Raw genomic sequence first — 18,222 nt, 5'->3', positions numbered from 1 at the left:
TTGCTGGCATTTGCGGTATTGTTTGAGTTGGTACTAGCATTAGAGACCTTGGTACAGCATCAGGGTTCCAAGTAATGGACCTGTTACAAGCAAAACCCCCAAAGCAGGCAGATTCCTCAAAGGATATTATGAGCGTAGTGCTTAAGAGTGCACTACTGCAGGCTACTTATTCTGCTGCCTGCTGACTGTCTGCAATGGTGGTAAGTCAGCACTCCTGTTGAATGACCAGGGGCCACATTTCCCAGGCTTCAATCATTTCCCTGGAATCTTTGTACCTGCTTGGCCAACAATTATAAATGAAGGTAAATACAGTGGTACCTCTACCTAACAACGCCTGTAATTACGAACCTTTCTAGATAAGAAACGTATGTTCAAGATTTTTTTGCCTCTTCTCAAGAACCATTTTCCACTTACAAACCTGAACTTCCGAAACTGTAACCTGAAAATGCAGGGAGAAGCCTCCGTGGGGCCTCTCTAGGAATCCCCTGAGAGGAAACAGGGCTGGAAAAGGCAGGGAGAAGCCTCTGTGGGGCCTCTCTAGGAATCTCCTGGGAGGAAACAGGGCCTCCACCCTCCCTGTGGTTTCCCCAATCGCAAGCCTTATTTGCTTTTACATTGATTCCTATAGGAAAAATTGCTGCTTCCTACAAATTTTTCTACTTAAGAACCTGGTCACGGAACAAATTAAGTTTGTAAGTAGAGGTACCACTGTATACATGTTTCAGGATAACAGTCAATCAGGGTGGGTCACCAGGACCAGAGGTTTAATCTTTTGGACTTGTGTTGGTACCTATCCTTGGCAAATCTCTCTCTATCAATATGGTCTATGTATAATGTTTATAGGGTGCCTGGTTTGCATTGGGGTCAAGGATGGTTTTCACTTATTTGTTCGTGTGTTTGATTTTTATGCAGCCCTTCTCCTTAGACTCAGGGCGGCTTACAACATGTTAGCAATAGCACTTTTTTTTTAAACAGAGCTAGGTTATTGCCCCCTTATTTCCCTACCATTTTGCAAATGTGAGTGTGTTACTCACACGCGAGCCTTCCGCGCATGCACACACCCTCAAAAACATGTACAATAGGATAGCATAGAGCCAGGGCGGGTGGGCAGGGCCGTCCATGATTTCCACTACCGGTTCAGGCGATCCAAACAGAACCAGCTGAACACCAGCTCTGATTGGGGTGTTGATGGCTGTTGATGGCTTTTGCTTCCTTCTTCTGCCAAATCCTTTTCTTTTCTTTAAATTTCATTTCAAATAAATGCAATTTATTTGCTGCCCATCCAATGACTCTGGGCGGCTTCCCACATAAAAATATTTTTTAAAAAAATAAAAGTTACCAATTATAAAATAATGCAGCAGATAAAACAATTAACAATCCTTTACTTATTCCTACTTTTTACCAAGGTAAACACCGGGGACCATAGTTCCCTCTAAGCTGAGCAGTGAGCAATCGCTCACTTAAAAATCATCATCAACTCAGAGTTTTCCAAACCTGCCCAGAAGCCGAGAGGGAAAGAGTGAGAGGGAAGGAGAGAGAGAGGAAGAGAGAGAAAAAAGAGAGGAAGGAAAAGAGAAAGAAAAAGAATGGGAGTAAGGAAGAGAGAAAGAAAATCAAAATCTAGTTTGAAACTAGCTCAACTATTTAAGTGGCATTTTGATATTGATAGAGTTGCCCTATTATGAGCTCACTGTTATAGACACACAGTACAGTATTTTATTTTGAAATTCTCTGAGGCAAAACAGGGTGGGTTTTTTGTTTGTTTGTTTGTTTGTTTGTTTGTTTGTTTGTTTATTTATTTATTTATTATTTCTGTGCTGCCCAGTCTCGAAGGGACTGCCGCTCAGACACTATACTTTTCCGCCCACCCCCCCAAAAAAATTAGAGGGAACACTGCCAGGGACATTTTGGAAATTTTCTTTTTAGGGGGAACATTTTAAATGATGCCACAAGAGTTTCCGTAAGATTAGTAAGGTTTGATAAAGCTGTCTTTATATTTATGCTTAATGGATAGCCTCTGAGTAATTCATAAAGAAGTCTTCATTCTGGGGATAATTGATGGGTGCCAGTTATTCCTTTTAGTATTCAAGATAACTGCTTGGACAAGAGGATGGATGTTGATTCTGGAAGCAACGATTAGTCATTGAGATTTTGGAACCAAATATGAAAATAATAGCATCTCCAAATACAAAAATCCGAGGATGCTGATTATAGAGCTAACATGATTATTATAATTTACATTTTTGTTTTTCTAGATGTGGGTTCAATGATTCCAAGCCCAGACGTAAGAACTGGTGATTGTAGGTGCCTTGACGGTTTGGGTAGATTAATCAGATAGTTGGTATTAATACATTATATTTTGCAGCCACCCTATTCCCAAAAAGATTCTGGGTGGCTTTTATGATATATAGACCTACCGTAGGCAACCTTCTCAGTTTTTATTGGAGATGTACGGGGAGGCCCAAGAAATAATTAGGGTGCAACCATGATCTGAGAAGATGAAAAGAAATGCTGAGTTTTTCCGTCTTTGACACCAAAAGATACCTGAGCCAAACCAGAACAGAAGTAAATGATGGGAAGCTTATGCCAAGCCGTTGAATCCATTTTCAGCCTTAATTAAATAATACACTAATCTTTGGACTGCTGAAGTGGGGAAACCATTGTTTAATGATGAAAAGAAATGATGCTTGCTCATTAGTTTCCCTGGCTTCTGAGGACTTTCTTATTTATATTGCAAACGTTTATTTTTAGTTCCCTTGGCTTCCCTGAAGAATTAAATTGAAATTTAGCATGGACAACCTTCCTCAATTTAACCTGCTATCTCTAGCCCCTTTCTTCCTAATTCTTATTTTCTGCTCATGTATAATTTTAGAATAATTTTCTAGCATAGGGAATGTTGAAGTAGATGACAATCCTTTCTTATTTGGGGCAATCACTTCTGGCACCAATTCGTCATTGGCCGTGTCGGTGATTTTGATGATCGTTTAGGGAATTCGTTTCTGGATGTTTGGTCTTGCTCAAAACTGTAGGAACACAGTGCAAGCTTGAGCAAAACCAGCACTTAGATGGCCTGGACCAAATTACATCCCCAGGAACAACCTTGCTGTCGAAGATGGAGATGATAGACGTGGGCATCCAAGCTTGATCTTCTCAATTCCCCAAACAGGAAGTAAAACAAAACTGCAATTATCCAGATGTGTGAAGTGTGGAGACTCGCCTGTAATGCACATTATAAGCTTCACAAGGGATCCTGCAACAGCCCAGGATAATTGAGTCCATTATCCCGGCCACAACAAACAACAACTTGGCAGGCTGCCATATCTTCTCTAGGTTTCATAGACGCTGGTTTTCTTCAGCTTGGATTGAAACACAGGCAGGAAGCCAAAGAACAGAGCACGTCAGGAGGATTGTGTGTGTGTGTGTGTGTGTGTGTGTAATCAGTGATGGGCTCCTACGGGAATGCAGAACCGGTAGAAAAAAATTGATTTTGTTTTTTCTTTTTTCCCCTTCTGGGCTCTGGGTATGTTTTTCCCATACACATACACTTTATATAGTAGGTAATGTATATTTTTGTGTCTCTGCATGTAATATGTATGTACACATATGACATACAGTATATACATAGAATTAAATAGTATATTTTGGATGTTCAGTAATAATAATTGTATCTCTTTGAGGCGAGGCCAGGCACCCAAACCCTAACCCTAACCCTTGACGCGAGTGATATCAAGTTGGCCACATTTAAGACAGTCACATGATCTTTAAGCCACCCCCAGGTCACATGATCATCAATTTATATATGGTATGCTTGTGTGTATGTCTGTTAGTATATGGGGTCTTTCTTAAATCTTTAAATATTTTAAATTGTCAGATTATTTATGATTTGTTTCCACGTGTTGTGAGCTGCCCCGAGTCTTCGGAGAGGGGCGGCATACAAATCTAAGTAATAAATAAATAATAAATAAATAAATAAATAAGCCACTCCCACCTGGTCACATGGCTTGCAAGCCACGCCCACAAAATAAGCCACGGTCGCAGTGTGATAGTAAAAAAAATTGCAGCCCTTCACTGGGTGGAATGTCATCATGACAATCAAGTGATTCTTGGTTTCTTCTTTCGTTCTCTTGTTTTATTACGGATGACAATTCATGCTCACAGGTGGCCTTTCTTGCATTTAAAAGAAAAGATAATTAATAAACCCTTTCATCACTCCAATTTCAACATGGGTGACATGCAGCTGTCCTTACTGTGATGTGACAGTCACAGGTGTAGTTTGCAATATCCAGGGTGGGCGTCACAAATTTTTAACAAGAGGTTCTCTGCCCGGTTGCTGCCTGGGCATGGCCGTGGTGGGTCTGGCCTCCTGCACCCCAATGCCCCCCCAAAAACAGCTCCCTGGGCTCCAGAGATCCTTTGGAGGCCAGAAATGGGCCTGTTTCCAGCCTTCCTGAACTTCCAGCAGGCCCGTTTTTCATCCTCCTGAGACTTCGCACCAGAGGTGGGTTCCTGCCGGTGGGCCCTGGTGCGGTAGTCCGGTAGTGACCCACCAATTGCGTAATTTGCATGTGTCAGCTCCGGTGCTGTCTTTGCTGGGCCACCATTTTTTCCTCTAATTTTCAGGGGGTTTTGCTTCTGCGTGTGAGTGGACGCTCGCTCATGTGAGATTTTTTTAATTCTGCCCATGCGCAGAATTGGGTGAGGGAACGTGATCGTTGTGAGCATGCACGCATGTGAAACAGCGTGATGCATGCGCAACGCGCCAGTATGAAGATAAGAGGGACCCACCATTGCTCAGCACGCAGCCTGCCTTTACCTGCATCCAAAATGGGCTGTGTAGGGACTCCTGGGAGGAGGAGTGTGGGGTGGGTAGGGCCAGCCAGGAGTGGGATTTGGGGGTTCTCTGAACTGTACAGAATCTTAGCTAGAGGTTCTTTTTTTCAGTTTTGTGGAACATTTCCTATTTACTGTATTTTTCGGAGTATAAGAGGCACCAGAGTATAAGACACACCTTAGTTTTTGGGGAGGAAAATATGGAAAAGAATTTGCTTACCAGATATTCATTTGGCTAGCATCCTTAGCGTTATGCCGGGCTTCTCGTTAACAGCCCTCAGTGAGAGAGGAATACAAAGTCAAACACACACGCACCGGCTCAGAAGAAATAAAAGTAGTTTATCTGAAAGTGTTAAAAGCACACACGTTTAAGCAGAGTCAAATTTCTCTCACCCAGATAACAGTCCTTGAATGCAGTCAAAAGCAGGAACAAAAGAGAGCAATTAAGGCACCTGTGATTCCACACAGCTCCCCCTTCGTTGAGTCCACAAGAGTTAACTGTGTATTATCCAAATAGTCAACAGAATGAATAAATGCCCACATGCCGGTAATTTATCATCAACCCCATTAACCTAATTGCCTCAGCAACAGGTATTCTCCCTTATCTCCAACAATACCTGCACAGTTGGTCCCTTCTAGCCATGAGCCTACGCATACGGGCATCTATCCACCGATCCTCCTCCGAGTCTGATGTCTCACTAATGGGGTCATTAACTAATGGGCTGGCTGCACCCATCTCTCCATCTGATTCTGATTCTCCACCGTCTGACCTTGGCAATGAATCTTCATTATCAGACGCTGTTGGCAATAATACAAGTCTCTGTGAACCTGAGGATTCCCCTAGACCAACATCCAAATTCCCCATTGCAGGAGCTGGCCCAGAGCCAACTACAACACTTAGTTTGGTCAGTTTCATCACATTGTTTTATTCCCTGGTTAGGGATTTAAAATATATGCACCAAGACAAATTCCTTGTGTGTCCAATCACACTTGGCCAATAAAGAAAGAATTCTAAAGAATTCTTTTAAAAAACCTTATTCAGAGAAACAATGAAAGAGCTTGCAAGTGGGTAAGAATAGGGAACATTGTTAGCATTTAGTTAGGGCTGGAAAGAAACATTTGGAGCAAGTTAGAGCAATGGAAAAAAAAAACCCTGCAAAGACTTAGGGCTTGGAAAGCATTCTTCACAAAGAGTAACAATGAAAGAACCTGCAAGATAAGAGCTGAGAAGATCATTATCTCCTAGCTAGGGCTGGGGGGAAAAAGCTTCAACAAAAGCTACATTCAGAATATAAGATGCACCTGAATTTTCAGCCTCTTTTAGGGAGGAAAAAGATGTGTCTTATACTCCAAAAAATGCAGTATATGCCAAGTTAGGCAGTTAAAATGCATATGTATGGTGTTAGAAAGTATATCCCTGTAGCACCCATTGAAGTAATCTCTTCCTCAGTCTCTTTCATTTGCCCCATGGTTCCTTCTGTAGGATCTCCTTGTGTCTCCTCTGATTCCTCTTTGAATCTTTCAAAAAAAAAAAGTCTAGTGATTTTTGGATTGAGCCTCTGTTGGTTAGAGATTACATGATGCCTGACCCTTGTTGCATAAAGAGAAACATTAGAACAGGGTACGGAAGGCACACTGGTGCACTTATGCACGGCCCTTACTGACCTCTTAGGAATTGGGAGAGGTCAACAGTCTAAGTCTAAGGGTAAAGTTTTGGGGGTTAGGTGATTATACTACAGAGTCAGGTAGTGAGTTCCAGGCATTGTTATATCTTTGTATACTACCAATATGCACTTGACAAAAATAAATAAATAAAAATTTGAGTTTTATGCCCTGCATTTCACTATTCAATGGAAATAATATTTTAAGTAGTCTTACTCGCTTCCCCTCCGCTGTGATTTTCTGGCAATTCTGTTTCTAAGTCTACAGTGGAAATTTTTGTTGTTGTTGTTCTTTTAATTATTCATTATTCTACCCATAGATAATTGAAAACATATTTTTCAGAGCTCATTTGGGCTCAGCCTGACAACAGTCAAAATGAACTTTTGGGGGGGATTTTTCTTTTTCTTTTTACCATTGCAGCTTCATACTTTGTGGTGTTGTTCATAAAGTGCCCCTAATTGTCCTTCGGATGAGCGAAATTCTGCTGGATTTATTTCAAGCTAGCTTTTGACCACATGGATCTATTTTCTGACTCTTAAAAACTTCCTTCTCAAGGTCTCCAGGGTGTGGTCAAAGAGTCAAGATGGTATCGGCAACACTGTGATTGATTCCATCTGCTTTTGTTGGTTGTTATTGTTTGTTGATATACAACAACACAATTGTGACGCAGGTTAAAAAGAACAACACCAGATGAAGCTTTGGTTGCGTACAGTTGAGTGCAAAATCTTGACTTTTGTGACTGTACCCTGCAAACACCAATGTTTATTCTTTGAATTCGGTGATATTTGGAGACAGTTTTAAGTCCTTAATTTCAAGATGAACAGTTCCAGATGCATTATCTATTCTCAATTCTAGTTAAACTGTAATGCTAGTACAATATTTTTTCTGGATGTAGATGGAAAGGATACCCTTCCAAATGGAACAACAGCTTCCCATAAAACAAACTCTTAGTCAGCATTGGAGACCTCTGTTCCAGGGAAACATCCAGCAGCATTTCCAAGAAAGCAAAGAGCTTTAGGAGAAAACTTTCTCAGGACGACTTCTTCATATCCCTGATTTTTAATCAGACTCTGTCGTTGTTTCTTTTCCTTGGGGCATAACACAGATCCAGGTGTGGAAAGCTTAGAACTACGACGCCTAAAACACGATCTAAGTATTGCCCACAAAATCATATGCTGCAACGTCCTGCCTGTCAATGACTACTTCAGCTTCAACCGCAACAACACAAGAGCACGCAGCAAATTCAAACTTAATATTAATCGCTCCAAGCTTGACTGTAAAAAAATATGACTTTAGCAATTGAGTTGTCGAAGCGTGGAACTCATTACCAGACTCAATAGTGTCAACCCCTAACCCCCAACATTTCTCCCTTAGACTATCCACGATTGACCTCTCCAAGTTCCTTAGAGGTCAGTAAGGGGCGTACATAAGTGCACTAGCCTGCCTTTCATCCCCTGTCCAATTGTCTCTCCTTATTTCATATATCATATATCTTTTCTTCCTTTCATATATCTTCTCATCTACTTTTATATATTTTCTTTATATATATAATACTTCATGTCTATCCTCTTCAATATGTATTGTGTATTGGACAAAATAAATAAATAAATAAATAAATAAAAGAATAAAAGAATTTTTGTTAATCTCAAATGTGGGTTGAGATGGATAGCATAACAAAAGAGAAACAAGGCATGGCCTAGACCTCAGGCCTTGTACAAGCCAAACTCACTTAACCCTCAGTAATATGGAGAAATAATCTTTTGAGATGAATTTGTTCTAATCCACAAATAAAGTTCCAGCTGCTCAGGCACAGCTGCCCTTCTGTTTGGTCCCTGTTATAGCATGGAACAAAGAGGGAATCTATAGTAGATTGTCATAAATAATCGACACATTTATTCTCACCTAATCCTCTTCCTTTCGGCTCTTTCTTTCGTCAAGAAGAAATGCACCAAGAAGAGAGCTAGCTATAAAACTGTCCATCTTTATGAAACCAGAATTTCAGTTTTTTACTAATTTTGCATCCAGATTTATACGCACTGTAATTTATCCAGTTTTAGGAGCTGCATAATTAGCATCTTTCTGATCCATCTCACGGTTGCCTTCACTCAGTTATAAATCAATTCCATCATATTTCTGCCTTGTTCTTTTTTCTTTCCCTTTTAAATAGAGCTAGAAAATTTGCCTTGATTTTCAGGCAAAACCTTCTCTAGCTCATCTATGCAAGTCCTAACATTGTTCAGCCAAGAATTTCAATACATTCTTCTGGGGATGCAGAAGCAGCAGTAACAGCAGAAGAGGAGGAGGAGGAGAAAGAAATAGAAGAAGCAGAAGTAGAAGGAGGAAGTGGAAAAAGAAGAGGAGGAGGAGGAGGAGGAGGAGGAGGAGGAGGAGGAGGAGAAAGAAACAGCAGAAGTAGAAGGAGGAGGAGAAGGAGAAGAAGCCAAAGAAAAGGTAGAGGCAGGGAAGAGGAAGAAGAAGAGGAAAAAGACGACTTGGATTCCAATTCAGTCAGCCACTTGAGAAGTTATGCTGGAAGCCATGTTGCGGCCCTATCTGGACCGGGACTCATTACTCACAGTCACTCATGCCCTCATCACCTCGAGGTTCGACTACTGTAATGCTCTCTACATGGGGCTACCTTTGAAAAGTGTTCGGAAACTTCAGATCGTGCAGAATGCAGCTGCGAGAGCAGTCATGGGCTTACCTAGGTATGCCCATGTTTCACCATCACTCCGCAGTCTGCATTGGCTGCCGATCAGTTTCCGGTCACAATTCAAAGTGTTGGTTATGACCTTTAAAGCCCTTCATGGCACTGGACCAGAATATCTCCGAGACCGCCTGCTGCCGCACGAATCCCAGCGACCGATTAGGTCCCACAGAGTCGGCCTTCTCCGGGTCCCGTCAACTAAACAATGTCGGTTGGCGGGCCCCAGGGGAAGAGCCTTCTCTGTGGCGGCACCGGCCCTCTGGAACCAACTCCCCCCGGAGATTAGGACTGCCCCTACTCTTCCTGCCTTCCGAAAACTCCTTAAAACCCACCTTTGCCGTCAGGCATGGGGGAACTGAAACATCTTCCCCTGGGCATGTTTAATTTATATATGGTATGCCTGAGTGTATGTCTGTTAGTATATGGGGTCTTTTTTAAATCGTTAAATATTTTAAATCTGTTTAGATTATTTATGATTTGTTTCCACGTGTTGTGAGCCGCCCCGAGTCTTCGGAGAGGGGCGGCATACAAATCTAAGTAATAAATAAATAAATAAAATAAAATGCAGATGAAATGAAGCACTCTTCACAAAGATTGCACAGCAAGAACACTTAGCCTCCTTGGACTTGCATCATTGGTTGAAACAGTTGGTTGCTCATCGAGGTCACTATCGGTCGAACCAGAATCTTTCTGGCACAAAACAGTGGTTGGTTTTGCCAGCTCATTGTAGGCTGGCTATTTAATGTGTCTTTGGGTTTAGTCAGCAGAATGAACTTGAGTAGGGACAGACTGCTGAGCCACAAAACTGTTGATTGAACGAAGATGACTGTTGGCTGCTGTTCTCCCCAAGTTTCAGCACAGTTAAGAGCTTTCCAGGCAGTGCTAGTGTATCAAAGTAAAACTCTGCAAGGCGCACTTCAACAAAGGTTGCTTAGCTGGCCTGGAGGCAAGCTGTCATGCCCCTGAAAACGTGAGAGCGGTGTTTCTCAACCTTGCCAGCTTGAAGATGGGTGGACTTCAACTCCCTGAATTCTGAGAGTTGAAGTCCATACATCTTCAAATCTCAAAAGCTGAGAAACGTTGGATTAGAGCAGTGTTTCCCAACCTTGGCAACTTGAAGATATCTGGACGTCAACTCCCAGAATTCCCCAGCCAGCATTTGCTGGCTGGGGAATTCTGGGAGTTGAAGTCCAGATATCTTCAAGTTGCCAAGGTTGGGAAACACTGGATTAGAGAAATGCTTAAGAAGTTGGTTGAGGAAACTAGACTGATAGATTCTAGATTGTTGGATCCGCAATCAATCTTCAAACTTGGCAACTTTTAAATTGTAGTTTTCAGGGGAAATAAGTGAAGTCTGTGATTCTGGAAGAAATGGGGTTGTTATCATTGCCAGACAAAGCATCCGTCCTGCTAAAATCCTGTAATTTGGAGATATCCTTTGTTATAGTTTTTGGGACAAAGGCTTCCTAATTTTGCAGGCAAGAACATACAAGGTGCTTTTAAAAAGAGGTATCTTTTTCCAGCTTGGCAATGTGAAGATTTTGGACTTCAACTTAAAATTGCCAAGTCTAGATTCTTTCAAAAAGAACTTGCAGTTCCAATCGGTCTGTAGGATGGTATCTACCGTATATCTGTATATTCACCCAGAGCGAATGGATCGTTTGCCTTTCTCTGGACGCATGGAGAGGGAATAAACCACTTCACTGTGGTGACTCCCTCGCGCTGCCTCCCACACACCCAGTGCGAGGTTACCTCCCGGAGCGTCTGGCCATGGAAAGGCAAAAGGGGGCGCTTCACCCCAGCTGAAGCAACTCGGCTTCAGCCAAACTGAGGAGTCACCACAGTGAAGGAAAGGCGTCGGCTACAAAGCAAGTGAGCGAGAGAAGAGGGGAGCCCATCAGCATGGGAAGGAAGAGGAAGCAGGTAGCAGCAGCAGCAACTTTTTGGTCAAAGGAGCAGGAGGTTCCCCACTTGCCTTACTGGGTTTCTCTCTCTGGCACAGTGTATGGGAAGCAGCCTCGCGTCGGGTGCATGAGAGTTGCATGCTCTTCCTTGCCGCCTCAGAGTCCCTCGTTTTTTTTGAAGCCTTAAAGTTTTGGATTTTTTGATTCCCCTCACTTCACTTTCTTCCTTCGGCAGCGACTGTCCACCTCCTCTTCTTCTTCCTCCTCCTCCTCCCACCCAAATTCCAAGCTTTTATTTCTTTCCTAATGGGTTTGCACACATTATTTGCTTTTACATTGATTCCTATGGGAAAAATTGCTTCTACTTACAAACTTTTCTACTTAAGGACCTGGTCACGGAACGAATTAAGTTCTTAAGTAGAGGTACCACTGTATATCCTAGAGCAGGGATCTCCAATCGTGGCAACTTTCAGCCTTGGTGTTCTTCCACTCCCAGAATTCCCCAGCCGGCTTTGGGGGCTGGGGAATTCTGGGAGTGGAAGTACACCAAGGCTTAAAGTTGCCATGGTTGGACACCCCTGTCCTAGAGAACACTGCGGCCCTTTATCCTTTTTTCTTCAAAGCTTTATTGTAGCTTTATTTTAAGCTGTAGCTTTCGTGGGTTTTTTGTTTTTGTTTCCAAATTTTATTTTAGGCACATCGACCAAAAGAGGAGGGGAAAGTAAAACATTTCCAAACAGCCAACCATAAATGTTTTATTGGGATGGGAAAACGGCTTTGTGGCACCGGGTGGAGTTTTGAGATGGCCCTAAGTGGGGAAAATACTGCTTTAATAAGACAAAGAAAAGGTTTATGTTAGTAATAACTGCATGTTCTCATCAAGCAGAATGCTGATTCTAGTGAAGTTTGGGGTGAAACCATTAGTCAGGAAGCTAAAGCCAGCTTTCTCCAGTGAGATGTTGGCCAAGGGTTATGGGAGTTGTAGTCTAACACCGTATAGGATGTCAGGGGAAGGGGAGGGGAGAAATTTAAGCTGGACCTACTGTTCCAAAGGTGCTTTTCAAAAGGAAACTTTCTTGGGGTGGTTTTTTTTTCCATGGATGGATATCAAATATAGGCAATCCTCGACTTATGACCTCAATTGAGCCCATTTTTTTGTTGCTAAGCCAGACATTTGTTAAATGAATTTTGTCCAATATTAACCACTGTTAAGGGAATCACTGCAGTTGTTAAACGAGTAACATGGTCAGGAAGTGAATATGGCTTCCTCATTGCTTCCTGATGGCTTCCTCATTCCACAATTAACCAGTGGAACAACTTGCCTTCAGAAATCGTGGGTGCATCATCACTGGAGGTTTTTAAGAATAGACTAGACAGCTACTTGTCTAAAATAGTATAGATTCTCCTGCTTGAACAGGGGGTTGGACTAGAAGACCTCCAAGATCCCTTTCTATTCTATTCTGTTCCATTCTTTCTATTTTCAATTTTCCATTCTCTTCGAGAGAGGTCAACAGTGGATAGTCTAAGGGTAAAGTTTTAGGGGCTAAGTGATGATACTACAGAGTCAGGTAGTGAGTTCCATGCATCAACTACTCGGTTACTAAAGTTGTATTTCCTGCAGTCGAGTTTAGAGCAGTTTACTCTAGGTTTGTATCTGTTGTGTGCTCGTGTGTTGTTGTGGTTGAAGCTGAAGCAATCGTTGACAAGGGAAGACATTGTAGCAGATCATTTTACGGACTATGCTTAGGTCGTGTTGAAGGCAACGTAGTTCTAAGGATTGTAAGTCTAGTTGCGAGTGGAGGAGTGGAAGGCTCTTCTTAAGTATCTCTGGACACTTTCTAATGTACTGATATGCAGTGTGGGTTCCAGACAGATGAGCTGTGTTCAAGGATTAGTCTGGCGAAAGTTTTGTATGCTCCGATTAGTAGTGTGAGATTACCGGAGCAGAAGCTACGTAGGATTAAGTGAAGCGTTTTTGGCGATGTTAGTACAGTGGGCTTTGGCACTTAGGTCATTTGATATGAGTATTCCAAGGTCTTTTATGAACTGTTGCCCTAGCTCAACTCCAGTGCACATGTGCGAGCCAGCATCTGCTTTTTGGCTAGCGTGAAGGCTATGGGAGGCCATTTTGGGTTTCCAGAGGGCCTCTGAGGGTCCATGAGAAGCCTCTGGAGTTTGGGAAGGGCAAAAAACAGGCCTACCAGGCCCACCAGAAACAGACCATTTCCTACCTCCAGATGGCCTCTGGAGGAAAGACCATTTTTGCCCTCCCCAGGCATTGAATTATGGGTGTGGGCACGTACATGCGTGATAGCATGTATTCACTAACCCAAGGGGAAAAAGGTTCACCATCATTGCCATAGGCCTTCTTTTTCTCTAGAGCAGAGGTCTTCAAACTTGGCAAGTTTAAGACTTGTGAACTTCAACTTCCAGAATTCTCCAGCCAGCTATGCTGGCTGGAGAATTCTGGAAGTTGAAGTCCACAAGTCTTAAACTTGCCAAGTTTGAAGACCTCTGCTCTAGACCATCCATATCCAATTCCTGCAAGAAGGGATTTTTTTTCGGTGAAAGCAACACAGGCAAGTTTAACCAGCATCTATTAACATTTTAATGAAGTGTACAGCCTTGAGAATATCATATCCTCCATGAATAGATCTGGGCAACCTATTAATAACATTCCTTGCACTTCCCACTTTATTTTAGCTTTTTGAGGCATGAAGACAGAGGGATCTTTGTGAGTGGCTCAGAGGAGCAAGTTTTTCCAGAATTCCCCCCCTTTAAAAAAAAAAAAAAGCAGTTCATTTCAGGAAGGGATTTCATGACCTCAACCGCAAGAGCTCCGTGGGCAAAAGACCAAGGCATTGTTTCACTGAGGTTTACAAGCCTTTCGCTGAATAAAAGAGGTCCTAGTATTCCTGAATGCACATCTGTTGAGGCACTGGGCTTCCAGCTGTTAACAAGCTATCTTGCTTTTCAATAGAAACATATGTAGTGTCTTCTCCTATTATGTTATGGATACATATGTTGCTTTGGATCAAGAAGGCCCACCAACTGGATCATCCCCGGTCAGTTTCATTCATGTGATTTTCCTTTATGTCTATAGAGATTCTCAGTCATTCAGATCATGGTGGTTCCAAAGATGTTTTTATTTTCCCAAAGGCAGCTGGACTTTTTTGCTTTTTTTCTCCCCCAAAGTTTTCCCCCTTATGTTCTCTCTGCACCAATTTGGGAAGCTCAAATGGCCCAAGGAGCTGCTGATACAATTCTACAGAGGAATGATTGAGTCTGTCATCTGCACCTCTATTACTGTCTGTTTTGGTTCTGCTACCTAACAAGACCGATACAGACTTCAAAAGATAATCAGAACTGCAGAAAAAACAGATAATAATAATAATAATAATAATAATAATAATAATAATAATAATTTATTAGATTTGTATGCCACCCCTCTCTGAAGACTCAGTTGCTGCCAACCTGCCTTCCATTGAGGACCTGTATGCTGCACGAGTCAAAAAGAGAGCTGTGAAAATATTTACTGACCCCTCGCATCCTGGACGTAAACTGTTTCAACTCCTACCCTCAAAACGTCACTACAGGGCAATCCACACCAAGATAACCAGACACAAGAATATTTTTTCCCAAACGCCATCACTCTGCTAAACAAATTATTCCTTCAACACTGTCAAACTATTTATTAAGTCTGCACTACTATTATTACTAGTTTTTTCTCATAATTCCTATCATCCGTTTCCTCCCACTTCTGATTGTATGACTGTAACTTGTTGTTTGTATCCTTAAGATTTTTATTAATATTGGTTGTTTCCTGATTTCTTATTTGACCCTTATGACAATCATTAAGTGTTGTACCACATGATTCTTGACAAATGTATATTTTCTTTATGTACACTGAGAGCATAAGCACCAAAGATAAATTCCTTGTGTGCCCAGTCACTCTTGCCCAGTAAAGAATTCTATTCTATTGAAGACGTTTCGCTTCTCATCCAAGAAGCTTCTTCAGCTCAGAATATTTCCCATTCTGTAACATAGTCTTTGAAAAACTCCAATAGACAAACTATATAAGCACTTAAGCTAGCAGCTGGTTAGGTTATCTGACTTAAAATCTCTTTTCCAGGGCTTTGGGTCTGCCAACATTTAAGTATGTTGTTTTGTTTTTGTTATATTATACAATGGTATTTTGTTTTATTATAAAAGAAGATTAAGAATCTGTATTTATATACCACAGGCACAGTGTTTGTTTACTTATGTGCTCCTTCCTTCCTTCCTTCCTTCCTTCCTTCCTTGCTTGCTTGCTTCCTTGCTTCCTTGCTTCCTTGCTTCCTTGCTTCCTTGCTTCCTTGCTTCCTTGCTTCCTTGCTTCCTTGCTTCCTTGCTTCCTTCCTTTCTCCCTCCTTCCCACCCTCCCTGCCTCCCTCCCTTTTTCCTTTTCTCACTTTCTTCCTCTCTTTTTCTCTCTCTCTTTTCTTTCCTTCCTCCCTCCCTCCCTTCCTTTCTCCCTCCTTCCCACCCTCCCTCCCTGCCTCCCTCCCTTTTTCTTTTTCTCACTTTCTTCCTCTCTTTTTCTCTCTCTCTTTTCCTTCCTCCCTCCCTCCCTTTCTCTTTCTCTCTTTCTTTCTTTCTTCCTCTCTCTCACTCTCTTCCTTCCTTCCCCTCTCTCTCTTTCTTTCTCCCTCCCTCTCTTCATCTCCTCTCTCCTCTCTTCTTTTAGTATGGGTATGAGTCATGATGACGACTACTCGTCCTGCGCTGGGAGATCTCACATCATGTCCGGAGAATGGGTGAAGGGCAGAAATCCCAGTGACCTCTCCTGGTCTTCCTGCAGCCGAGATGATCTTGAAAAGTTTTTAAAGTAAGAATATTTGCTAACTGCAAAACAGTTGAATCATAATCAGTAGCCTTTTATCTTCTCTGTTGAAATAAAGACCAATTCTCAGTGATGGGTACTGAAGGCAAATTGGATCTGCTTTTGCATCCCGGCCTTCAGAACAATTATTGGCAGGAGAACAGAAGCTTTTATGACGTCCAAACGTCAGCGCCTTGACAACTTCTTGAAAAGTAACCTGGAGTTGCTGTCATTTTTTAACTTCAAATTCTACCCATATTTTATGACAATAGAAATATGTCAGAGTGCTTCTGAATGGCTCTTTCAGTTGGGAATAAAGTATCTGGTTCTGTGTTTCAGCAAGCGTTGGCAAAAATAGCCGAAACCTGAGATTCTTCGGTGATCTCCCTCAATGTTTGAGCCAATCTGAGCTCAGTGAAGGATCTGCCTCCCCTCTCTACTGTCTAGTAAAACTTATCTTGCATGATCATGTCATACATCCAGCATTTCCGCACCTTGTACCATTGCCAACCCCTGAGTAGAAGGAAGAAATGGAGAACATGATTTTGCTTTTGGATGTGATCGCTGGAGGAGGTGTGATGAGACATTGTCTTCCAAGGATGTGTAGCAGGGGGAGGAGGTTGAGTGGCAGTGACCTCCTTACCCTCATTTTCAATTTAATTCCTAAAGCCACTGCCTGTTTCTACCGAACCTTGAGAGCTGATGTGATATTTGTTCACCAGAAGCTTTTCGATAAGCAATAGGGCAAATACCCTCTGTTATAATCTGAGCAGGAATTTAATTTCAGGTGTACCTCTTAAAATTGCATTCAGTATCTCTCTATATTCCACAGAGGTCTTTGGTGTTTTGAAATGCCCTGGAGTTTATTGATGCACTAGTGCAGTGATGGCGAACCTATGGCACGGGTGCCACAAGTGGCACGCGGAGCCATATCTGGTGGCACGTGGGCTGTTGCCCTAGCTGAGTTCCAATGTGTATGTGTGTGCCGGCCATCTGATTTTTGGCCCGCACAGAGGCTCTGGGAGGGCGTCTTTGGCTTCCAGAGATTCTCCAGGGGGATGGGGGAGGGCGTTTTTCCCCTCCCCCTGGCTCCAGGGAATCCTTTGTAGCCTGGGGAGGGTGAAACACGAGCCTACTGGGCCAGAAGTTGGGAAACAGGCCGTTTCAGGTCTCCAGACGGCCTCCAGGCGGTAGGGGAAGCTGTTTTTGCCCTTCCCAGGCATTGAATTATGAGTGTGGGCACTCACACATGTGCAATAGTGCATGCCCGTCTACGGAGAGGGGCGACATACAAATCTAATTAATAAAATAAATAATAAATAAATAAATGCCCGCTCTCTTTCGGCCCCCAAGGGAAAAAAGGTTCACCATCACTGCACTAGTGCTTTTAATCATCATCATCATCTTTCAATGACTCCATAATCAGTAATGGGGTCCTTACTGTTCCTTACTGGTACATGCCACTCTGTGCACTGGTAGCAAAAACTGTGATATACATGCGCAGCTCTGGATGACCGGCGAGTGGGTGCGCATGATCCAGTGAGATGTTGCTTATGCGCATGTGCAAGAAGCAAAATCTCACGAGTGGGCGTGTGCGTGAGATTTTGCCAATTTTTCCACGCATCTGCACAAGCAAAAAAAATCACTGGAATTGTGCACAAACTCACATCTTGTTGTGAGATTTTGCTGTATGCGCAGAAGCAAAATGCCCGCTGGTCACCCAGAGCTGGGCAGGCATCCCACTGGTAGCGCTGGTGAGTAGGAACCCCCGCCTGCCCATAATCTCTTGCGGGGTGAAGTCTGGGCAACCGAATGGCTCTGAGTGTTTAGTGTCTGGATACCCTTCCTGTTGCCAATGTGGAGTAATAGTCTAAGATACTGATATAAAATATTCTTAAGTGAGTTCATCTCCTTTGCATGCCACCCCAATATGTTCTATAAAATGTATTCTCATCTGAACAGCCCTGACTATAAACTTAGTGGTTCTAGAAACTACATATATATTTGTACCCTGAAGAAAATATGATAATTGTTTATTACAGTCCCAGTGTGTGATTTTGTCAAGTAGGGGCTGTAAATACTGAGGTCTTACTGAGGAGTATAGTTTACAATTGAGTAGCACATGTGCAATGTCTTCTATTTCTGGTGCACCGCAAATGCATGTTCTCTCAAAATGTGGTACTTGGTGGAATCGTCCATAATTGACCATAGAATCTAACTATGTTAGAACAGAGATGGTCGTGCACATCTACATGTCT

The 18,222-nt window shown here is 42.5% G+C and overlaps 1 protein-coding gene across 2 annotated transcripts in view; it reads left to right on the top strand.

The window, feature by feature from the left end:
- Window positions 1–18,222, top strand: part of ADAMTS17 (ADAM metallopeptidase with thrombospondin type 1 motif 17) — a 178,116-nt gene that overhangs the window by 80,731 nt on the left and 79,163 nt on the right. For both annotated transcript variants that reach the window (XM_070762584.1, XM_070762585.1), the window contains exon 9: window positions 15,830–15,970. In XM_070762584.1, coding sequence (XP_070618685.1) covers window positions 15,830–15,970 — 141 coding nt within the window. The remainder of the gene's footprint in view (window positions 1–15,829; window positions 15,971–18,222) is intronic.

This window comes from Erythrolamprus reginae, chromosome 10, assembly GCF_031021105.1.
Source record: "Erythrolamprus reginae isolate rEryReg1 chromosome 10, rEryReg1.hap1, whole genome shotgun sequence".
Classification (NCBI taxonomy): domain Eukaryota; kingdom Metazoa; phylum Chordata; class Lepidosauria; order Squamata; family Dipsadidae; genus Erythrolamprus; species Erythrolamprus reginae.
Note: the sequence above shows the minus strand (reverse complement) of the source record. Positions and strands in the feature narration are given on the sequence as shown.